This window comes from Pipistrellus kuhlii, unplaced genomic scaffold, assembly GCF_014108245.1.
Source record: "Pipistrellus kuhlii isolate mPipKuh1 unplaced genomic scaffold, mPipKuh1.p scaffold_m20_p_4, whole genome shotgun sequence".
NCBI lineage: Eukaryota > Metazoa > Chordata > Mammalia > Chiroptera > Vespertilionidae > Pipistrellus > Pipistrellus kuhlii.
Genome location: NW_023425540.1, coordinates 68,206,468 through 68,231,581, shown reverse-complemented (window position 1 = coordinate 68,231,581; position 25,114 = coordinate 68,206,468). Strand labels below are relative to the sequence as shown.

Below are 25,114 nucleotides of genomic sequence, written 5' to 3'. Positions count from 1 at the left end.
CATAAGGAGCGAGGGGACTGTGAGAGGGATGTCTGACTGCCAACACAAGCCAGCAGGTGGACATATCCTGAGGGGCCCCAGGCTGCGAGAGAGTGCAGGCCGGACTGAGGGACCCTCCCTCTCCCCTCCAGTGCACGGTTTTCGTGCACAGGGCCTATAGTTGTATTATAAGCACAGATATAGCAAAAGTCAGAATGGTTGTACATTGATTGAATGATTCATATTTGGCAAATATTACCCTACAAGGTGCTAGTTGGCCAGATTTCTTTTTATTCTCTCTCTCTCTCTCTCTCTCTCTCTCTCTCTCTCTCTCTCAATCTTAGTATATCTGAATGAAGCTGCATGGGGAATAAGTTGCTTCCAAGAAGAAAAAAATAGTTGCGATCAATAATAATGATTCTAGTAACTTTTAGAGAGTGTCAACAAAGACTTATTGCCTCTCTGGTGCCGAGCGGGAGAGCTGCTTATCTTCTCTTCCCATCTGGCTTCGAAGCCACCGTTCCCTCCTCTCTCCCAGAGCAGGGACCCTGATGTTTATGTACGCTGGCATGCCCGCTGTCTTGTTCAGAGCAACCTCCACCGTTTCTTGTGAATTCTGTGTGTGTGCGCGCGCGAGTGCATATTAAATGGTAACAAGATAATGAGCCACGTCTAGGCTACCCCTGTTATTTATATTAAATAATGACACGATGATGTTGGTAGCCTGTAATTCTCCATTTCCTATTAACCACCCTGCCCAAGTAAACTGTTTTCTGATCTCTCTTAGATGGAAATCCTGTATGAATGCGGAAGCCATTAGCAGAGTAATTGCTGTCTGTTACCATGACAACCAGCCGCTGCAGTCACCTGCCAGAAGTGCTGCCAGACTGCACCAGCTCCTCTGTGCCCCTGGTGAAGACTGTGGAGGATTGTGGCAGCCTAGTGAATGGGCAGCCACAGTATGTCATGCAAGTTTCGGCCAAGGACGGGCAGCTGCTGTCAACAGTAGTGCGGACTCTTGCCACCCAGAGGTAGTACCACAATTAACATTAAAATAAATGAACGTGTAATTGATCCGAGGGACTCTTTGTCAGGGAAAGGGAATGTAATGAGTGCTCAGGTCTTTGTGTCAGGTGAGAGGTGGTAAGGGGGAAGGGTGGGGAAAGTGGGGGAGGGGAGACTACACAAGTTTTGTTTCTATAGCAATAGGGTATAAAGCTAAAATTCACGTTTTTCGCTTAAAGACACACTTGCAGAGAGCCAGGCAGGGAAGGATCCCACAAGACAGAGCCCCTTGCTTTACATGTATTTTGACATTGCAACAGTAATTACACTCATTGTCTCCAGACAGTGACAGAGATAACCCTGTGTTAGAATGGAATGAAGGAGGCACTGATTTCAGGTGGCTGAGCCAAAGTAATTGGATTTGTGGGCAGAACCTTTGAAGTGATACTCCTGGTGTGCATGCCAATGAGCACTGCCTGATAGGAGCACTTCCTGGGCCACTTCCTGGGCATGTCTCTTCTCCGGCACATCCCCACTTGGGGACCTCTTCTATTGCTCCCTCCTTTGCTCCTCATGCCCCCCCCCACACACACACACACCATGATCCTTCATACACACCCTGCCCTATGAAGTTTATTACTGTTAAAACCCCCACACTTGTCTCCCCTGAGTGATGAACCAAAGCAAAGCTAAAGGCTTTCAACAGCCCGGAAATGGCTTATCCAGGCCAATACTTTGTCCCTGGAGGTCTCTTCTTGTGCTGTTGCTGCCCAGTGACGGATCAGCAGCTACAGGCTGCCTGGCCAATAAGTACACCCTGGCTTCTCCACCTTTCTTTCAAAATGGGTAAGTGGGACTTTGGCCTATGGGTATAACATGTATATCCGCACTGGACTTGCCTCCTGATATCAGTGCTGACTCTTCTGACCCTGAGATGTGGGTCTGTCACTCACACCTGGACCGCATACCTTGGTCTGAGCAATTTAGCCAACCCCTTCCAGTGCAGATATAGGTCCGCAGATCTAAGCATGTACCTGCAGCAGGACCATAGGGCCACTGCCACATTTCCTGTTGCCTTCAGCCTGGACCTGGTGTCCGCCAGACATGGACACACACCCATGCATGTCATAAGCACTGTCCATGTACTTTCAATTTGTGCTGCTATGGCAAAGGGAAGTCATGGGGGGAAGAAAGTCAATATATATTTTTCTACCTTTTGAAAAGCTTCTTGACAATTGTTAGAACTCGGAATAGAATGAGGCAGTGAGCTTCATTGCTCATCTGTGAATTGAGACAGATAGCTGATGTGTATCTGTCACCCTTGCAGGCATCAGACACTTTGGTTGATTGGGAACAACAGGCTGCAGCACTGAAATGATGAGACTTGTGAGCCCTGGTGTGTGTGTGTGTGTGTGTGTGTGTGTGTGTGTGTGTGGAATTTTTGTGTTCTCCCACCAAGCAGTAATGTAAATGAGAAGGTTTTAAAATTTTACGTGCATGTGGCTCACTGTGAATGAAAGAGGTCATTAATAATGAGAGAGAAAAAGTCAACTCTTTAAACTTTATTGTCCTGCCCCTGAACATGAGTGAGTCTTTTGGGCAAGTGAGAAGGAGGTCCTTTCTCTTTTAATCCCTTTTTAGCCTTCACTCATTCCCAGGGTCATCCCTGGAAAGGCCTGTTGGAAATGGCAGTGTGTCTATCACTGTTTCCATTTGGACCAGAGAATGGTAGCCATGAGCCTGGGCCACTCTCATCTGCGGGGGACAGGAAGAGGCAAGGGAGAGTGGGCAAAGAGATTGGTCCTCAGGTTGGCACATTCAATGATGACATACTTTAAAATCTAATGCCTAATAAAGAAGAGTTTGAGCAATATAAAATCATATCAATCAGAAAGAGATAGTCCTCTTAGTGGATACAGGACACAGTATCCACTGAGAAGTGAGGTCATCTTTGCTTGACCCTTCCATTGGCTGCTGGTGTATAGCCATTATTTGATTTCCCTGACCTGAATTTTTCTACAAGTGAAAACAGCATTAATTCAGCATTTACTACTAGAGACCTGATGGACAAAGATTCCTGTAAGAATGGGCCTTCCTTCCCCTGGCTGCTGGCATCGCCTTGGCTCCAGTCGGAGCTGCCTTTCCTCCTTCCCATGCTGCCCAGAGGCCTGGAGCTGTTGGGGCGGTGCTTGCATATGCAAATTAACCCAAAGATGTTTGGGTTAATTTGCATACTCATTCCTGATTGGCTGATGGGTGTCACAAGGGTACAGTCAATTTGCATCTTCCTTTTTTATTAGTATAGATATGCTGGTCCCAATTCTAAGCTTCTCATCTGAATTACCTTTTCTCATCCTCACAATCACCATATGAGGAAGCCACCATTCTCTGTACCCATTTTAGAGATGAGGAAACTAAAGTACAGAGAGATGATGTTACTTGTCCAAAGCTAGCCAGCTGGTAAGTAACAAGCTGGTGTTCAATCCCAGGCCGCTAGATGCCAGAGCCTGCCACATGAACCACTATACCAGGTGCCTCACAAAACAAGCAAGGGTGATTTTTTCAAATTAAAGGCAGAGCTCTAGATAGATGCCACCTCAGCAAAAGGTGTCTTTTCATTACTGGCTTTCAGCTTAGTGTCTTTAGAATCCCAGAGAGCATCCTAGGAAAGTCCTGCTACTCAGCTTTGTGTTATGGCCCAGACAGCCCTTCTGTGGCGGCTTTGGGTTGGCAGCCAGTTTACTCCCCCTCTTCTTAGCCTCCCACCCCACTGAAAGCAGAAATGAAAGGGACCTCTGGGTATTCAAGTGTCCTGGCCAGGCTTTAAAAATGCAGTTTGTCCAGAAATTACAATTGGTATCATTTCAATGCCATTTCTGTCCTTAATGGCGAGGGATGGTTTTTACTTTTTAATTGGTATTTGCCTGAATTACATCTGTACCCAAGGCAAAAATAGCATGCTGCTTGTTTTCGCTCATTTTTGGTCCTGGGCCAATCCCCATTTCTTTGTATTAGCAAAAGTAGATGCTCAAGGACCATGGCAGTAGCCCCACTGGCAAGTACAAGAGTCGGTCTAGGGTTTTGTTTTCGTTAATCCTTACCCATTTCTTTTTTAAAAGAATGGAAGGGAGGGAGAGAAACAGAGAAACATCAATGTGAGAGAGACACATCGACTGGTTGCTTTCTGTACACCCCGGATCGAGCCTGCAACCAAGGTATGTGTCCTTGACTGGAATCGGACCTGGAACCCTTCAGTCCTTGGACCAACACTCTATCCACTGAGCCAAATTGACTAAGGCTAAATGTAGGGTTTTAAAGCAGGTGTCTTTTCTGAGCAGGGGTGCCTCTGGGTAGGGGTGAAGGACCCTGAGCCAGAGGACCATCCGCATGGCAGTGGTTTCTAGCCCAGTGACCAGCAGGTGCCCCTCGTCTCTTGCAGCCCCTTCAATGACCGGCCGATGTGCAGGATCTGCCACGAGGGCAGCAGCCAAGAGGACTTGCTCTCTCCATGTGAATGTACGGGGACCTTGGGGACAATTCACCGGAGCTGCCTGGAGCACTGGCTGTCATCCTCAAACACCAGCTACTGTGAACTCTGCCACTTCAGGTTTGCAGTCGAGCGCAAACCCAGGCCATTAGTGGAGGTCAGTAATTGGGGCACGTCCTGAAAACTTAGCTCTAATGAGCAAATGATGTCTGCTTTTATGCCCAGATCACAAACCTTGTGCAGTCTCACTGAAGCACAGAAACGGCTTTGCGTGAGAGCGTGTGTGAGAGTGTGCGCGTGCGTAGGTGACACAGATGGAGATAGCTCGCTAGCTCATTCAGGAGCAACAGTAGAAAGTTGACCTCCCTGAGGTGGAGACAGGAGAAGAAATCAGGGTGAAGAGAGGGGGAAGTTTAGAGACTTGATCTCCATTTTTCTATCCCTGTGAAGTGGAGCAAACAGGTCACTTTTCTCTCTGCACCCCACCTGCCCACCTTGAATCAACTGATCAATGTTTGTACTCTGAGAGGCCTCAAAGGAAAAGTATTTCTGCATAGTGGCTTGAGTAGTTCCGTGACCTTAAGTAAGTTACTTCACCTCTTGAAAGTGCTGTGTATGAGGATTAAATGAGGTAATGTTTACAAAGCCCTTAGAAGAATACTGGGAATACAGTGTTTGAATTTTTCTTTAATCTTCCCCAGGAAATTTATACAAGTTTTTTTCCCCAATTAATAACCTAGTATTAGAATCTCTTTTCTTAAAAAGTGGTATTATCAACCCAGCTGTTAAAATGGCAGACATTCTCTCTCATGTTTTAGGAGCCACATGATTCTTCTTCAGACCAAGGGTCTGGTCTTGTATGAGCTAGGGGAATTGGAAAATATCATTGGACTAATTTTTCCCTCTCTTCTACCCTCGATTGCTACCAGCCAATTAAAAATTGGATCTTTGCAACAATAAATATTCTACTACATTATGAAAGAGACCCAAGACAATGTGCCTGCAAGCCAGACATGTTAGTAACCTTCTCCTTACTTTAGCAGCTGGCCCAGTGCAGCTTTGGCATTAAACTAACGCTGGAAATCAAGAAGCCCTTCTGGAGGACTATTTAAACAGTGTGTTAGCGCCTTGGCACTCCAGGCCCTGGAGAGCTCTGCATATGTGTTCTCTCGGGTTTGACCTTGAAATTTTAATCAGGACCAGCAACTGAGGCCTGTTTTAGCGATGGCTTGCTTGCCAAATGGCACAAATTTATTTGACTTGCCCCAATAAACTCTATGCTTTTTTTTTTTAAGACTCTGGATCAAGTGACCTCTTAATTTAGCTGTCTTGCTGCTTGACAACCACTTTCAGAAATTCATATTTATAGCGTGCCCATCAGGGATTTGGCCCTCTGCCACATTCCCTGGGATTTACATGTCAGAACTTCTCTGCAGACAGGGAAATATAATTAAATAATAAACAAAGGAGATGAAGCTTTCTCAAGCCCAATGGCAAAATTGAAAAAGAAGCCTATTTCCCCTTCCTAGAAACTTTCGGGAACTTCCCCAAGTTGATACGGCAGCTTCCCTGGGCAAGCTGGCTCCCCACAGTAAGAAAACCCTGCTTCCGTGGGCTGAATCCAACGGCCTTCTTTACTAGTACCTCCCAGTAAAGAAGACTTTGCTTTTGCTTGGGGAAAAAACCCAAGGTATTGTGGTTATATATAACAAAGGGGGAGGGGGGGAGAGAGAGAGAGAGAGAGAGAGAGAGAGAGAGTGTTGTGTGTGTGTGTGTGTGTGTGTGTGTACACTAAGCTGACCAGACGTCCCGCTTTTGGCGGGACAGTCCTGCTTTTTAACAATTTGTCCCGCAGTGTGGGACGTCTGGTCACCTTAGTGTACACGCACGTGCACACAACTTAGTTTTCTCATAGTACACCCGTGTTGTATCACCCAATGAACCCACTGACTCCCAGAGAAGGAAACCCATCCACACAGAGATGTCTGTCGGGATACAGACTCCAGAATCTTAGTCAACTGGTATTAAACGAGGAAACAAGGCAAATGACCTTGAGCATGTGTGAGGTATTCTTCAAGATTTAGGGCTTCGCCTGCACAAACTTCACCCAAACGGTCTCAGGTGGTGAAATGTTCATTGCACAAATGGAATGTGACGTTTTTCAGAGTTAATGATGATTGAACAAGTTGAAAGTGAAAGGCAAACCTTCCCAAGCCGGGGGAGGCTGGCCGTTTGATCATCCCATGGTGAGATGAACTTGCTGTTTGACCACAAGCAATAAAAAGAAGTTGTCTTTGGTTTCTCAGCTGGAGGACAAATGAGAACCAGGTGCAGGCAGACTTTTAAACAGACGACATTACTAATTGACTTTCCCCCCTTACCAAAGGAAGAGTCTATCATAGTGACCATTGCTCCTCAGTACGTTTACCTCCAGATAAACACGAATCTTTTAAGTAAATCATCAAAACCTGCCAATGCGGGTGAAGCATTAACAGTTGTTACTTTGTTTCTCATTTTCACTCTTTTAATTGCTTTAATCATTACTTTATTTACCAGTCAGGTCTGCCTTCTCATTACAGTAAGAAAATTCCATAACATTTAATTTTAAAATCGATGTGGTAATAACAGCTCCTGTTGCTAGAGGAAGCAGTTGGAAAAGTCATTTATAAATTTTGTCAGCACCCAGACGTGAACATTGGTCGGAATTAGCTTAATACCTCAGACTCCCACTCAGTAACTCAGTCCTCAGTCAACATAACCCTTTATCCCCTTTTTGTTTGTTTGTTTGTTTGTTGTTCCTTTTTCTATTGAAATTATTGGGGTGACATTGATTAATAAAACTATACAGGTGTCAGATGTACAATTCTATAATATATCATCTGTATATTGTATTGTGTGTTCACCACTCCAAGTCAAGCCTCCTTCCATCACCATTTATCTCCCCTTCCCCACTCCAACCTCCCCCACTGACCCTGTCCCTTGATCCTCTTTAACACCACTATTCCAAAGTCACTTCGCCTTCACTTCCTTTCCTGAACTCTCTGCAGCCAGCAGTTGGAAGTTCATTTTTAACCGGTTGGGAACCCAGGGCTGGTACCTAAACATGAGCTGCTACATAGAATCTTTCCTCTCCCTCCCCGCAAAAGAGTGAGTTTCTACTCATAGTGGTGAATCAATGAGCTGGTTTTTGTTATTGTTGTTAATCCTCACCGCTGTGTGAGAAAGACACATCAATTGGTTGCCTCCCACATGTACCCTGACTGGGGCTGGGGATCGAGCCTGAACCAAGATAAGTGCTCTTGACCAGAATTGAACACAGGATACTTCAGTCCGTGGGCCAAGGCTCTCTCTACTGAGCCAGACCAGCTAGGGCCATGGGCTGGTTTTTATTACAATAGCACATCCAAACTGAGCATCACCTCCCCACTTTACCACTGACTATCTGGGTGGGTGGCTCAGTTTCTCTGAGTTGCAGGGTGAAGGAAGATGAGCTAGGAGCTCTCCCTGATATCCTTGGTCTCTATGAGGCTCTATAAGGCTAAAGGTCCAAGGCTAAAGTTCATGTGAGGGGGGGAAAAAATATGCTCTGCACTTAAATTATGCCCTGGATCATGTTGCTCAATAGTGATATTTATCCCCATGCACCAAAGGGTCTTGGGTTTGATTCCAAGTCAAGAGCACATACCTGGGTTGCAGGTTCAATCCCCAGATCCCAGTTGGGGTGTGTGTGGAAGGCAACCAATTGTGTCTCTCTCACATCCATATTCCTTTCTCCCTCCCTCCCTCCTTTCCTCCTTTTTTTCCTCCCTTCTTCCCTCTTATCCCTCCCCCCCTCCCCCACTGTTTCTAAAAGTCAAAGGAAAGACATCCTGAGATGGGAATTAACAAACAAAAAAAAGGATACTTTGTGTGGTACATAATTTATACCTCAAGATGATTGTGTGTACGTGTTTGTGTGTGAGTGAGTGTCTAGTTACCTGCCTACTTACATGGCCAGACCACATCGTCCTAGTCTCTTTTGGTAAAGTCATTGCCCTAAAATATTTCCTTGTCGTTACATAAGCCAGTATAACAAGAGCTAGTTTCAACCCAAAAGCTACATCTGGTTCATCTGTTTTTCTCTAGACGTGGGTTAATTTTCTCTACAGTCCAGCCAATATAAATCTCATAAAGCCTGCATCCAATGAGGTAAAGCTTGGAAGGAAAACATTCACACTGTACATAGCAAGAAGGAAGAGCAGACATAACCCATGTGTTTCCTCTCTGCACAGCTGGCATAGCTAGCACGCCTCTCCTGAAGGCTACATATTTTCTGCTGGTGATGCGTCCATTTGTGAGATGAATTATCCCCAGGAATAATGGCCTGGTAGAATGCAGTCAACAGACATCCACTAACCGTAAAAGGATTCCCTGAATGACCAGCCTGGGCGGTTTTATGGTCTCCTTCCCGCTCATTTTTCGTTTTCCTCATTTCTCTCTTCGTTGAACTCTGCTACCGTTCTTTTTTAAGGGTAAAATAGAGCAAACCAGCAAAAATACCACGGTTTGTTTCCCAATGCCGTGGGCCTTGACTCCAAGCTACAGCCGTGATTGCACATCTGACTGAGCAGGTAGCCAAGGAATCCCATCTTCCTCTCTGCAAATAGCGTGCTTGCAACATCAGTGTCTGGTGATGGCAGTATCTGCGTTCCCTAAGACGTGTATCAGGAACACCCAGCCTTGCCTGGGAAACGCATGAAGCCATAGATCAGCTCCACAATGTGGTGATTAAAATGGAACAGCCAGGAAGTGGTGGAAACCTGGAGGAAAGGCTTCCCAGGACCTGTCCTTCCTCCAATCCGGGAGACTCGGTGATTGTTCACAGGCGGAGTGATTAGGTTTTCGTATTTCTGTTTCCTTGACGCAAACCCCGCTGACTGATAAGAATTGTATGAACAATTTAAAAGCTGTTCCCTGTGAATCAGAGGTTTAGCTGAATTGAAAGGGAGTGTTTTCACACACATCAGTTACCCTGAATAATGGGATATAAAGCTAGGGAGGTGAGGATTGGGGATTTTTTCCCAAACGTTTTATTTATTATTATTTCTGTAAGTCACAGCTGGGGCGGGGGGAGGGGGGAAGAGAAGATGGTCCTAAAGCCCTGGATTCAGTGTAATCTCCAGCAGCACAGCAGGGAGCAGAGTTGAACTGCTGTGGGGAAGTCACTCTGTGCCTTGGCTCTTGCTATTTAATAGATTTAAGATTTCACTTAAGCCTTCCTGATATGTACATCTCAGGCTTAGGCGGCGACATTGCTCGGCTCTTATTGTAGTGGGTTTTGTTTCCTTTTGATTTAATATATTCATTTAAGTAAAAATGTGAGCTCGTGGCGTCAGAGTATTTATTGTCATCAGCAAGCCCTCATACCATTGCGGTAATCAGGGAATGGCAGCATAGGGGATGTAAACAGATTCAAGGCACTTCCCCTGCATGGGGACCACCTATTCCATTCCTTGAAGGCAGGCGGGCAAGTTCCTCTCTTCACAGCATGTGACAGGCAGCCCAGGAGCACTTGTTCATTACACAAATGGATGGAGAAACTCCCCTCCCCCAACTGCAAGCCATCTATCGTATTCATGGCTTATGGTTGTAAATCAAAGAAATTTAAGACAGACTCCGGTGGACAAGGGCTTTTATATAATACAAACCAGCAACACGGCTCTGAGCAGCACAGCCATGTGGTGATTCTGACAATCCTTTCGCCCCTCCAGTCATCAGTCTTCCGTCCGGCTGTAAGGAATGGCAGATGGCAGGAGCCCCGTGTGCACTGTCACAGGGCGGCCCCCGGCAGGCCCGAGAGAAGTGTGGTGGGGGTGGGGCGATCGGGCCAAATCAGAAAGATCAGGCCCGGCTCCTATTTGTCAAGCTTTCAGGAACACAAGCACTATGCAGGCAACCACTTCACCACAATCTGGGGGTGGGATTCGGGGGATCCATTTGGTAGATGAAGAAACAAGTTTACAGTGGTGATGTTAGGTCAAGATCCCTCAGTGAGAAAGGAAGAGGTCTCTTAGACCTGCCTTCGGGCCTCTCGGTCCACGCCATGCTGTGTTCTGGGGGATGAAATGAAAGACAAGGCCACACCCCAGCATCTGTGACATGGAGCGTGGGAGGGACTTAGTTGAGTGCATAAGGAGTTCCCACTTCCCATTCTCGTGTCCACCACAGACTGCCGCCACCTGAGCTCCAGGGCGGGCTGGCACAGGTTCTTCCTGCTCTGCCACCAGGTGAGTAGGCCCCTCCTTGAGGCCACTCTCCTACCCGATCCAGGCGAGGCTGAGGCCTCACAAAGAAAAAGGCGCTGTAGCATGAAGGGAAAAGGAAATGCCAAGTACCGGAAGGGAGTGTGTGAAGGACTTGGTGTTTATTTTATGGGCAACAGAACAAAGGTCCTCCCACTGAGTGAAACCTTTGCCAGTGACTTTCCCAAGCAGGACTGATGTCACGCCTGGGCTGCTGGTCTAGAACTGCAATGCAGACGCACTGGACTGGCCCAGGACCTGCACTGAGAACCTGAACAAGGCATTTCTCTTCTCTGTGCATCAGCTTCCTCACCATTGAATAAGGCAAACCTCACACACTGGTGATGTCATTCGTGCACACAGGTGTGCTCTCGTGAATTAATTTTTTTTTTTAAGAATTTGAATGCCTTTAAGTGGGACATGTGCTCTCCTGTTTCTCCAGGCCTAGTCTTTTGCTTACCTCCGCCCAACCCTCTTCAACTTCTTGCGTTACCCATGTACTATTTACAGTTGAGATTCCAGAGTTAGGTGTTTCCCCCGCCTTTAAAAGAGTTCTCTAATGCTATGTGCATTGCCTTCTGTCAGCAGCATATCTTTCTTTCAGGGTAATAAAGGCTGAACCTTGTGATCTCTCCTGTTGTCCCCACATGATAAGTGAGCTGAAGTGACTGGTTCACAATTACAAGGTAAAGAAACCGCTGAGAGACAGCATCCTAACATGGACAGTGAATAACGATTCAAATATCTTGCACTTGCATAGTATGCCCTCGTGCTGGCCCAGCACTTCCTTGACCCCTGGTAAGGTCGCTGAGCAGGCGGGCCACCAGCCTGTAAGTGTCACCATCCTTTGCGCCAGCTGTTGAGATGACATGCCTGAGGACCGACGTTCAGCAATCCTTGATCCTGCAGTTGTTCAGGCTTGAATGTTTCTCTTGGACTTGATAGCTAATTTGGCAGTTGCTTCGTTACTTAAAGCTTAGTTACAAAGAAGCTGTTTTAAGGTACCTATTAAATTCACAGCTTGCTTCATTAAAAATCACTTCATTAAAAAAGCCAGCCAACCGAAGTGTTCACATGGCCGTGCCAGATGGAAGTGAGCTCACAGCTTGGTGCCTATGTCTTTAGCCCATCCGTGGCTGGTGAAGGATTAATTTGGAGGGAAAATCCAGTCCCATGCATAAAAGAAATCTACATGACCATACCTATTATTTTACTTTATTACTATTATTATTACTAGAGGCCTGGTACACAAAAATCATGCACAGGAGGAGAGGGGGCGCCTCAGCCCAGCCTGCACCCTCTCCCATCCGAGACCCCTTGGGGAATGTCAGACTGGTTTAGGCCCTAGGATCGGGCCTAAACCAGCAGTCAGACATCTCTTTCACAGTCATGGAACACTGGCTCCTAATAGCTCACCTGCCTACCTACCTGGTCACTCCTAACTGCCCCTCCCCCCACCAGCTTGATCGCCCCTCACTGCCTCTGTGTGCTGGCCTGATCATCCCTAACTGCCCCCTGCTGCAGGTCAGGTCTCTCCCAACTGCCCTCTCACTGCCAGCCTGGTCACTCCTAACTGCCCCTCCTACCAGCCTGGTCACCCCTTACTGCCCCCCCTGCCAGCCTAATTGCCCCCAACTGTCCCCCCTGCCTGCCTGGTTGTCCCCAACTGCACCCCCCACCTGGTCACCCCTAACTCCCCCCCTCCACTGGCCTGGTCATCCCTAACTGCCCCCAGTGCTGGCCTGATTGCCCCACAACTGCTCCCCCCGCCAGACTGGTCAACCCATGCAGTCTGCTTGTTCAGTCGTTTGGATACCCCTCATGCTCCTGCCAGCCTGGTCATAGGCAGCCATCTTATGAGGGTGTGAGGGTTAATTTGCATATTACTTATTTATTATATAGGATTATTATTATTATTATTATTAGAGAGAGGAAGAAAGAGGAAGAGAGAAACATCAATGTGAAAGAAAAACATCCATCCGCTGCCTCTTGTGTGCCCCCTACCATGAATCAAGCCTGAAACCCAGGCATGTGCCCTGACCAAGAATAAAATCAATGATCTTTCCGTGCATAGAACTACACCCAACTAACTGAGCCACACCGGCCAGGGCCACACACCTTTTTTATTTTAATTATTCTGTTTTTAAAAATCTAGAGGAGGATAAAAAATAATATAGCAAACAGGTATCTACTACCTAGAATTAGCACTCCAAAGAGAAAAATGTAGTCTTTACTAATTTATCCTCAGGTAGTCTCAAACATAGGAGAAAATTCAGCCAGAATTTCCTTAAGCACATTGGGGCCAAGAACAAGAGCAAGTAAACAAAATGCGACAGATAAAATCCTGAAAGATTCTGGACCTTTGGGCTAATTCCAAATGTAGGAACAAATAGTACAGCTAGTGTTGGACACCAAGAGTTCCACTCCTTTGGAAAGAAGATAATTAGAAATCATTACATGGGAGTTCAGGGGTGGAGAGTGGAGGTGAGGGTGTCCCTGGACAGCTGCCCAGGGAGCTTTGAAAAGGGGAGCTGATAGAGGAGCAGTGAAGTGTCACTGAATGACTGCAGTTGTGAATCATCTTTCTCCTGAGTCTTGCTGAAATCACAAAGCACAATTAGCTCCCAGGACCAGCCCTGGGTAGGTATGAGGCACCAGGATGAACTGGAGAGAGACATAAACTGCAGACGCCCTACCCTGGTGCAGATTTCAAATGCAGAGTTATAGAATATGCACAGAACTCCCAGCTGGCCGAGGGCTCCTGCCAGCCATCCTCTTGCCCCTTCAGTGTTGTGTCCACAACTGACATTTAACTCCAAAGAAAGAATTTATGTTTTTTAAGCAAATAATGGTGTGAAATACTGTGAGCAATACATGATTATGGTTAAATGCTGCCTAATGGACAATTGTATTAGAAGGAGCAAAGTGGAGGCAAAGCTTCAGCGAGGCAGTAGGAAGCCCGTGGTCCTTTATTCACTGACTAACACCCTGCTGTGCCCGTTGGTGCTAAGACCTTCATTTTCTAGAAAAGGCACAGAGCTGGACACGACACTTCCACCCAGTGGCATTCATTTCCCTTTGAGTCCCTCTGCTTTTATCCTTACGATGCTCACACCCCAAAGTTTTTCCTTCTTATTTACCATTTTCTAGGCAAAGGGAAAATATTGTGTGCCATCCACCGAATGGCACCATCTTAATTTAATGTCTGGGTATCCCTGCAACAGGTCTTATTCCATTTTGTAGATAAGGAAGGTGAGACTCCAAGATGTTGTCATTCTTGAAAGATCTTAAAAAATCCCAGCCACAGGCCCAGGAAGTGGAGGAGGCAGAAGAAAGCGGGTCTCTGGCTCCACAGCCCTTGCTCTTTCCTTCCTGGTTCAAAAGTACTTTCTTTCACTTGCTCACTGACATGCACATGTGCAGCACACACAGATCTGAGGACTTCTTCACTGCCCTGATTTCCTCTTGATGCCGAATTCCTCTCTTAACTCCAGCGCTGTCAGGGGGAGGGAGGAATGAAGAGTGGAGCACGGAGGATTTTTAGGGCAGTGAACCTGTTCTGAACAATACTATTATGGTCTTCATACATTTATCCAAACCTACAGAATGTACAGTCCCATAGTGAACTCTAATATCAATGATGGATTTGGGGGGACAATGCTCTGTCGATGTTGGTTCATCCATTGTAGCAAGTCTACCACTATGGTGAGGGATGTGGGATGGAAGAGGCTTCGCATGTGGTGAGGCAGGAGATATATGGGAACTCTGTACTCCCCACTGAATTTTGCTATGAACTTAAAGCTGCTCTAAAAACAAAGTCTATTAAAAGCAAAACTCCAAGTTGTGCCAGATTGTGTGCTGGGACAGTGGAATGGCATTACTTCTCTGTGCCTCTTTATACCCTAGTCCAGCCGGGAAGTGAGGCTCTCAGGTATGTCATCCTATTTGGAAGCCAGAAAAGTCATTCTCGGTTTCCAAGGGACTTTATAGATCCTTTCTTATTTTATTTTTTTTTCCTTTTGATCCAGTTATACTCTTTCTCTGCATTTGAGCCTTCATTTTTCTGGGTTATTGTGCCGCCAATTCCTTCTGAGATTACTCCTCAGGGAGAGATGTTATTTGAAAGCCTGTTGAACTCAATATTGTTTAAGAGCCCTTTCTCTCTTTTTACAAATAGTTATGAAGGTTCATCATTCATCCTATGCTTACACCACTCCTGTTAGGTAAATTTCTTTCAAGACTGTCATCTAAGTAATTCAGATAAAACCTGATTTTACAACTCATGAAGGAAAACACTGGTTTTCCTCTTGAAATATTTGTGTTAGTGCCTCAGGTATTTGCTGCACCTTTTATGGCAGGTGCAGCAGACTTGGGAAAAGATAAGAAAAAAACTGTCAGGTGTTTTGGCTTTGCTTTTCCCCTCCATATTTGCTGCATGTGTGTTTCTGTGTCATGCCCATCACCGCCTGCCTTCATTCTTGAAAAGATAGGGACCCTGGAGGTGGTGTGGGTATGGCCATTTCTGTGCAATCCATTATTACAGAGTTAGAGGAGTAGATTTGCACTGTGATGGATATATGAAAGGGAAGTTATGTTTGCCCTTGTGCAATAGGAAAGACGAAAACCTGCTTTGAAACTCTTAGCTTAGAATACTGAAAACTGGGTTTGACTATAAGGTGTGCCACTTCGGAAAATGTGTAGATTTGTTTGTGAAGATTGAGGTCAGATGAAAAGAAGAAAACGAAATATTTTCTGCACGTTATTTCATCACTGCTACACCTCCAGTGATGCTATTAGAAGCAGAATGTTGGAAGAAATTGTCAGGTTCAAGATCTGTTAAGGCTCCAAGGGAAATGGCTAGTATAGCACATAGGAAATGCTGGCAAGCAGGAACAGCAGGAAGTTGTAAAACAGAATCTACAGGCCTTTAAGGACATTATATCTGGGAAGGATCAGTAAAAGCAAAAATTGGGAGACGAAGGGAAAACCGTCACTATCCTAGAGAAGAATGTGACGCCTCCTACCTCCAGAGGCCTGGTCATTGTATTAGCGCTGGGAGATGATGGGGCAATAATGAGAGATGGAAGTAATAAAATGGCTCTAATGTTTTTCTAAATGCTGGCTTCATCTGCTTAAAATCTATGACTTGAATGTTGAAACCCATAAGTCATCCATTCATCAAAATGCTGTTAATAAGAGGTACCTGACAGATATATATCTGAAAAGTAACCCTATGAGATGAGGATGTTGCAAAGTCCCGGGCCAGATGGCGTTACAGGGGAGTTTTACCAAACATTCAAAGAACATAAACCTATCCTCCTCAGTCTATTCCAAAAAATTCAAGAGGAAGGAACACTTCCAAGCACATTCTATGAAGTCAGCATTACCCTGCTACCAAAACCACATAAAAGACAGCACAACAATGCAGTACCATCTCACCCCTATGTTCATGGCAGCACAATTTACTATAGCTAAGATTTGGAAACAGCCAGAATTCCATTCCTACATTTAAAAGCCAACTGGATTGCCCAGAAATGTAGGTGAATTTGTTTTGTCCTTAATCTCTTCCACATTGAGGATATAAGAAGGTCATCTGAAAGCATCAGGTTTGGTTACAACCACATAATGCATGTCTTTCTTAAGTATTGGTGTTACACAAATGGTTCTTATTCCAGAACCAACGATGACAGGTGGAAGGAAAGAATGGGGAAGTTCTGTAAACACCTGAGACCTTGTAACAAGACAGAGTAGACGCCAAGGATGCCAGCTAGGGACTAACTACTATCTAAACACGCTGGGCTGCATAAACCAGGATTCCCCTCAGCCCTCCAGCATGCTGCTGAGGGCCTCTTTTCTCTACCGCTGTAGCTGCTGACTGATCCTGAATTTCTCCCAATAAAATGAGTGGGACTCAGGTACTAAAGAAGTTAATTTGTCCACACATGGGTGTTCAAGTTCAAAAGCTATTCCCTACCCCACCCCCAGCCCTAGGTAAATGATGAACACTGTATGTGGGAACAACGAACTTTGTCCCAATGATAAGACCCTATTGCCCATATTCTTAAACTCATCAAATCTCAGAAAGTTGGACTGAACCAGGGAGTGTCTTAAGACTTTTTATTTAAATGCTCTGGAACAGTGCTTCTTCCCCTCAGATATACTTGAGAACCTGAGAAAAGCTTGAACTCACTATAGTGAATGTAAACCACTATATTGAACTATACTCGTCAAACCTGCTAAGAGTCTAAAACTTAATTATTCCAGCTGCTAAAAGAAAGCGTAAGTATACAATGTGATAAGAGTTGCTAGATGTCTCTACAATGGCACTCATACAGTATTAAATTAACATTGTGCACCTTAAATTTACACAATGTTATATGTCAAATATATCTATTTTAAAAAAGAAACTTATCATTGAAAGAAAGAAAAAAAAAGTCTTGAACTCTCTCCCCTGAAATGCACAGACATCCAGTTTCAAAGGGGTCACGGGTTTTCTGAAGCCTTACAGTCTAGGTCAGGGGCCCCTGATCTAGAAAAAATAGTTATATAAATTACAAAGCACATAGATTTTCCAAAAATGTATCCTGCACCCTTAAAGTGTTCTAAGCATGAAAAGTAAGAGAACCTTTTCTACACTTCACTGCAAATTCCCTCCTCTGTAAAGAGGCCACACTATAATTCTCTGGGTGCTGCCACCGTGGATATAACTTGCTAGTCGTAAATGCAGAGCTAGTGATTCAGTCCGCACATATGCAGGACTGGGCTAGTTATTAACTTGGGCGTTTCCATGGTTGGCCTGATTCTGCCTTGGGGATACATTGGGGGCACATGTCTCAGGATCACTGAAGCTAAAATGTGTATGTGTTTCCCAGCTGGAGCAGAGATTTCCCACAGGCAGGAGCTGTGTGATCCAGCCACTCCCCTGCTCGCCCTGGTGTACATCCAGTCCTTGATACCGTGGCCCCTGTCGTGTGAGCTGCTGCTCCTACACCTTAAGAATGTCTCCCCTGAAGACAGCTTCATGAGATTTGTAGCAAAATGGTCTACAAATACCGAACATAATCAAGAGAATAACTCCAGCAAAATATAAAATGTTGCCCTCTGCTCTTCTTGCACTATGGCATATTTTTACCTGGAATTCTGACAGCCTGGGCCCCATACCTGATGAAGGATATCCAAAAGGTCCTGGGAGCGTTACACACAGATGGCTGGGTTGGCCGGGACAGAGAGAGGAAGAGCCTTTAGGTGTGAGAAGGTTAGGGAAGAGTTTGATATCTTTTTTTTTTTAAGTCTGTATTTTTCTAATGTGTTTTCATTGATTTTAGAGAGAGAAGAAAGGAGAGGGGGAGAGGAAGAGAGAAATGAGAGAAAAACATCGATTGGTTGCCTTCTGTACCCACCCCGACCGGGACCTAACCCTCAACCTGAGCATGGGCCCTGCCTGGGAATTGAACGAGCAACCTTTCGGTGCGCAGAATGATGCTCAACCAATAGTCATACCTGCCAGGGCTGTTTGAAATCTTGATAATCATAACCAGCTTAGAGATAACACAGTTCAAATTACTTGAATGATGTTGGGATCCCTTTGAAATTTGAGGACCACCTAATACTACTATGGCTCATGAACTTAAGCTATTGTCTCAAATGAAGCCTTGAGAAATTCCAAATCCATTCATTGCTGGGATTTGTTTAGTGTCAGTAAGATCACCAAACCCTCCTACACATTTGGGGTCCTTTGGACAGCAAAACATTGAACTATAGAGACTGTGAAGCTAAAATTTCTCTGTTCTCACAGTTCTTCCATCTAGCAGAAATTTTTCCCTCTCTCTGTGTTCCCATTCTTGCTTACTTTTGGGCGTTTGTGGCCCTGGGGAGAATGTCTGTTCTACCAGTACCCTTTATTTTACATTTCATTGAAATCTCTCCACCGCACTCTGCTTAGATATTTTGTTTGTTTGCTTGTTTGTTTATTTGATATGTTTTTATTAATCTTTTTTAGAGAGACAGGAAGTAAGAGGGATAGAGAGATAGAAACATTGATGAGATCAGCTGCTTCCCAAACGCTCCCTACTGGGGATCGAGCCCGCAACCCAGGCATGTACCCTGACAGGGAATCCAACTGGTGATCTCTTGGTTCATTAGTCAACACTTAACCATTGAGCCACACCAGCCGGGCTGCTTGGATAGTTTTTATATTTACATTCTCACTACATAGTGAGGGATACAGATTTTTAAATGTGGTCCCATTTTGACAACCTGGTTTTTTAATTTGATTTCTCACTCCCTATTCCTTTAAACACCCCCCAGTTGTCAAAATAGGGATTTATTATCCTTATTCCTATTATTCATCATAGTCTCGCCTTTTGTCTAGTGTTCCACTTGGGGATTTTTCTTGGTACGCTGTCCTGGCACCTTTTACCCCGTGAAGCTGTCCTTGTGCTAGAAATAATTATTCATAGCAGCGGGCAGAGAGGGTGCTAGAGTCCAGCAACTTAACCAGCCGGAGGGCCAGGGGCCCTGTGAGAGCTGGGATGAAGCAGGGCTCTGGGGACTGGGAGCTGCTCTTTGTGTCCTATTTACAAGTGACTGCACAGTCTGGCTCCATTGTCTCCCTAAGCAAGTCATTTCCATTTGGGGCACTGCCCATCTTATTTATCAGTTTCTTCTGGAAACGCCTGTGTTCTTGCTCTCTTATCCTCCCTTGGTTGTTTATCTCCTCTGATGTTTCTGGCTTTACATTGATCACATATGCCACCTAACTCTTCAGCGTCTTCTCGTTTGTCGGATAAGCAGTCACCAGTTGGCTGTGATCACTTCTGAACAGTGACGATCCAATGTAATTAGAGGGAAATGATTCCCATTCTGCTTATATCTGAGGTTGCAAGTGAATATACAAAATTATTTTGCCATTTAATCCTGCTGTGCTGCTAATCTTGTCTTTGGAAAATTTCAAACCATTGGGGTGTGTATGTGTGTGTAGCATTTGTCTAAATAATGCCAGAGCCGAATTATAATGTCCCAGACAGAGACATAGTATTTATGGAGCATTATAGCCCATTAATTGGCTTATTGGCCTAAGTTCTCCAGGGGAGCGTCACAAATCTCCAGGGTGTCCTTGAATATGGCTTATGTTTCTGCCAAATCACTGCTGTAAATGCCAGAGCCACTGCTAAGTGTGTGTCTGTGGCAAAAATTACTTCTGTGTTTGACCAGAAGAGTCAGGGTGATATATGTGTGTATATATTTCAGTTAAACGCATCTAATTTCTACCCAAAGCAAGCCTCTGGTTTGAGAGAATGTATATCTATTGCTTCAACTAATACTTATTAAGTGCAAATTAAATATTACAGGAAGTGGGGATGTAACTGTGAACAAGCCAGAAGAATGTTGTGTACTAATAGAGCTTACCCACTAGGGAGAAAGACACAGGAATAAACAAGTACATAAATAAAAAGATTAGATGGAAGGAGACAGCATGGTGTGGTGAACACACAATACAATATACAGGTGATGTATTATAGAATTGTACACCTGAAACCGATACAATTTTATTAACCAATGTTACCCCCAATAAATTCAATTAAAAATAATAAATACAGCCGAAAACGGTTTGGCTCAGTGGATAGAGTGTCGATCTGCGGACTGAAAGGTCCCAGGTTTGATTCCGGTCAAGGGCATGTACATTGGTTGCGGGCACATCCCCAGTGAAGGGTGTGCAGGAGGCAGCTGGTCGATGTTTCTCTCTCATCGACATTTCTAGCTCTCTATCCCTCTCCCTTCCTCTCTGTAAAAAATCAATAAAATATATTTTTAAATAAATAATAAATACATAGGTTATTTCTGGCGGTGGCCCAAGTTAAAAAGAAAGGAACCCTGTTGCTGTGGCAAAGAATGACTGGAGCGAGAGAATGCATGGTGCTTTGTGAAAGCCTCTCTGAAGAGATGACAATCCAGTGGAGGTCTGAGCGATGAGAAGGAGCCTGCCATGGGAATAAGCAGAAGGAACAGCCACTGCAGAGGCTCTGAGGCAGACAGCTCAGTATTTCAAAAACAGGGGGAAAACAAAAACAAAACAAAACAAAACACACACACACACACTGCTAACATGCATTGTTTGACAGGCCTAAGGCGTAAGATCCCAGGTGCCTACATTTTCCTATCATGGACCCTTTGCCTGTCTGTTGAAGCCTCTGGATCCCCGCTCAGAGTCATGCTTTCAATTATAGAAGGTAAACTACAGAGGGATGCAAAGAAAGCCAATCACATTGCAATTCATCCATCAAAACGTTTGTAAGGCAGAGTTGTGATATAACACGTAAGCGCTTCTTTAACACACTTTGGGGGCAGAGATGATCACAGACTGTAAAGTAGTGATATGTCAAGATATGTGCAGCAGTTGTAATGTGATATGAAATACCTGTGATTTCCCTTGGTGACAATGTCACAGGTGCTGCTCACACCACAGAGATTTTCTGCGCAGCCCAATGAAGTGCTGAATTCCAGTGAGAGATGGTAAACATGAAGATGTTATTTTCCCCCCATCCAAAAATCTCATGAATGCTATCCTTGCCCCGCTTTGGGGGTCTATGGAGCCGGGGTACACACACCTGGGCTCCATCGCTCAGGGCTGTGTGGGTGGTTGGCAAGGCGTTAGATCAGCGATTTTCAACCGCAGAGTTCTAGTCATTGGTTTACGGGTGCCATCAGATGGGAAGAGCTGAAAATCACGGCATCAGACTGCGGGTGATGGGGAGAAATTGGAAAACTTTAAGAGAAGTGATGTGACCTTGCTGCTTTACAGAAACTGGATTCTAGGGTCACGGGGATGGAGGCTGTGGAAATGGAGAGAAGGGCACAGACTCCTGTTGAAGGGAGTGTGGGGAGGATTCCCTGAGGGGCTGCGTGTAGGGGGCGGACAGAAAGGAAACAGGATGACTGGGCAGCCGGGCGGATGGTGTTGTCATTTACTGATATGAGGGAGACTTGGCGAAAGGAAGGGCTGTGGGATTAAGTGCTATATCAAGAGTTCTGTTCCCGGCAGATTCTGTTTGAGTTGTCTGTTAGTCATCTCGGAGGGGATGCGGTGTGGGCCGTTGAATACGCACATCTGGAGCTCTGGAGAGGGGCCAGGGCCGGAGACTGGCGTTGTAAGGTCATGCGCAAACCCTCTGCAGAGTGGTCGTGGGCCGTGCGCTACTTCCAGCCTGGTGTGATGGCCGTCTCCAGCACGCCTCTCCTTGGCCTCCCTGGAGCCGGAGTTTCCTTCCGTGTGACGGCAGCCGTCCTTGGAAATGCAGTGGCCGTCTGCGGAGTGCAGGGATTTGAAACTTCCCGGGGGGAGTCTGTTTTTCTTCTCTGCTGTGTTTCAAGTTCACTGAAATGCGTGGTTTTCAGGTTTCAGCTTCACTGTTAATCATGCCAAGGACCTGTCACAGATCTTCTGTCATCACTGCCCCTTTCCCAGGCAGCTCCCCAGGCAAGCAAGACAGGTTAGGCTTGGTTGTGTTGGGCTTTGGAAATAAGACCCATCCCAAGGAAGGCGAGTGCTTGGTTAATGACGCTGCCAAGTGTCAGATTAACAGGAGGCACTCAGGCAGATAAACCCATGTGAGTAAACATTGGGAGACCGGGCCCTCCTTTTTTTTTCTTTTCTTTTCTTTTTTTTATCCCGCTCCATAAATTTGCTATAGTTCTATCAGGTGTTACCCCTCCTCTCCGTTTCCTTCCTTTTCATGATGGCTTCTCATTAAGGAGACTCAAGGGGAAGTTGTAATTGATCAGAGCTATCAGCCGCCAGAGTGTAATCTGGTCCTGGTACCGACCGACCTGCACCATGTCCTGTCTGCCTTGGGGATTTGAGCCGATTAACTCACAGCCTGGGAGGCAGAATCTAATGTCCTCGAGCGCTGCGTCCCCGCCACTCTTACCCACTAGCAAGGGATTCAACAGACTGACACTGTAATTAGACCCAAACCCGCAGTTAACCCACCTTGAAAATAACCGCTGCTGCCTGGCTCACCCTGGCTGTGCACTTACAGCCAGTGAACAATGCCTTCTCGCTGGTAGCAGAGTGCACGCCGGTCCCTTTGCTGTCTCAGCCCGGCAGGGCTGATTGCTGTGGGGGTTGCTGTTGTGTTCAGTTGCTTGGTTGGTTTTTGTACCTATTTCCAAGAGTAAATTCGTCTCATTCCAATAGTGATTGGAATGAGATCGCCACAAAAAAATGGGCAGTTCACTGCCAGGGCTTTCAATGGCATCTCTGCCTGCTTTTACAATATTTTTCTTTTACAATATTTAAATTTTTTATTGAATCTATTGGGGTGAAATTAGTTACCAAAGTTATATAGGGTTCAAGGGTACAATTCAGGTATACATCATCTGTGTATTGCATTGTGTGTTCATCACCCAAAGTCAAGTCTCTTTTCATAACCACTTATCCCTCCCTGTACCCTCTTCTGCTTCCCACTAAATTTCCTTTCCCTTTGGTAACCACCAAACCACCATACTGTTAAGAGTTTTTATTTTGTTTGTTTATCTTATTTGTTCATTTGTTGCCTTCCGTTTTATGTTCCATCTATGAGGGAAACCATATGGTTCTTGACTGTTTCCATCTGACTTATTTTGCTTAGCATAATATTCTCAAGATCCATCCATGTTGTGGCTAATGGCAGCATCTCATCTTTTCTTATGGCTGAGTAGTATGCCATATTATTCGTGTACCACATCTTCTTTATTCAATAATCTCTCAAAGGACACTGTGGTTTTAATGTCTTGGACATTGTGGAAAATGCTACAATGAGCATAGGGGTATATATATACATACATTATCTTCATTAATAAATGTTTTCAAATTTTTCTGGTAGATACATACCCAGAAGAGGGATCGCTGGGTCATATGGTGCTTTACTGGAAGGGTGCCCTCAGCTGCCCATTGGCATCAGTATGGGTGAACCCACCAGGTGAAGGATGCCATCAAACCAGTATTCTCAGTCATTGACCTCAGCTTTTGAAATACAGCTAACCAAGTATAAGCTGAAGACAAAAACTAAAGATTCTTCAAGAATGATATTTTTGCTGCAAATGCTGTCCACAAGTGGCAGGACAAATTAATGGAAGTTTTGCTCCAGGGGAAATCGTGCTAAGTAAATATTCCATCTTGTGCTGATAAAAAAAAAACAAAAAAAAAACAAAAAAAAAACAAAACAAAAAAAAAACAGTTAAGGTACAATCCAACTCACATCCCCTTCATCTACCCCCCATTTTTCTTTTTCTTGTTTTTTCTAAGAATTATGATATAATAGAGTGGTTAGGAGTACTGTCTTTGGAGCTAGACTACATGGATCAAAGCCAAGGCCAATCTTCTACAAATTATTTAACTTCTCTGGACCTCAGTATCTCTACCTATAAAATGGTGATGATGATAATGCTACCTCTTTAAAGATTATTGAAGAGTAAACCAATTACTCTATATAGTTTATGTTTGGCATATAGTAAGCTGTGAGTAAACAGAAGCTATTGTCATTCATTCAGCATTGAGAGTGTTGAATGTGCTAGGTGCCAGTGATACAGGTAAGTTTTCTCCTCGGGTCAGGCAGGAAGGTGGACACAAGCCTGCCATTCTGCATTAGCCTGTTCTTTATTGAATATTTGGGAAAGGAAGGTACTACTACAGAATGCATATAATACTCTATGTATAATAAGTATAACTGATAAGAGAGGCCAGAGACATATATGAGCAGAAATGTAATTGAACAATTATTGAAATAACCTTACTCTATTATAAATTAAGCCAAAATGCAGATAATATAGCTGAGATTAAACACCCAGACATCATTGGACCTCTCTCTTCTCTCTCTCTCTCTCTCTCTCTCTCTCTCTCTCTCTCTCTCTCTCTCTCTCTCTCTCTCTTCCTCTCTCTCTCCCTCTCTTTTTCTGTTTCAGACACAACTAATATACAATTTATATTTATACAGGGAGTCCATTTAGTGTAGAAAAATAATACAAAAAGAAAAAAAATAAAGATCATTCATAATTCCACCACCAAGAACAGCCACCATTTTTGTAGTTGTTTTGTTTTCCAATTACTGTTATATACAATATTATATTAGTTTCAGGTGTACAACATAGTAATTGCATATTTAGATAACATGAAATGATGACCCCAATAAGTCTAGTCCCCGTTTGACACCATACATAGTTATCACAATATTATTGATTATATTTTCTTTACATCTCTGTGACTGTTTTTATAACTGGCAATTTGTATATCTTAATCCCTTCCCCTTTTTCAAACTCCCCCCCTACCCTTCTCCCTCTGACAAACAATTTGCTCTATCTATGAGTTTCTGTTTTCTTTCTTTGT

The 25,114-nt window shown here is 44.7% G+C and overlaps 1 protein-coding gene across 4 annotated transcripts in view; it reads left to right on the top strand.

The window, feature by feature from the left end:
* Nucleotides 1-25,114, top strand: part of MARCHF3 (membrane associated ring-CH-type finger 3) — a 129,615-nt gene that overhangs the window by 92,888 nt on the left and 11,613 nt on the right. For all 4 annotated transcript variants that reach the window (XM_036409092.2, XM_045571115.1, XM_045571114.1 and 1 more), the window contains 2 exons: nucleotides 767-1,010; nucleotides 4,424-4,628. In XM_036409092.2, coding sequence (XP_036264985.1) covers nucleotides 823-1,010; nucleotides 4,424-4,628 — 393 coding nt within the window. In that variant the 5' untranslated portion in view covers nucleotides 767-822. The remainder of the gene's footprint in view (nucleotides 1-766; nucleotides 1,011-4,423; nucleotides 4,629-25,114) is intronic.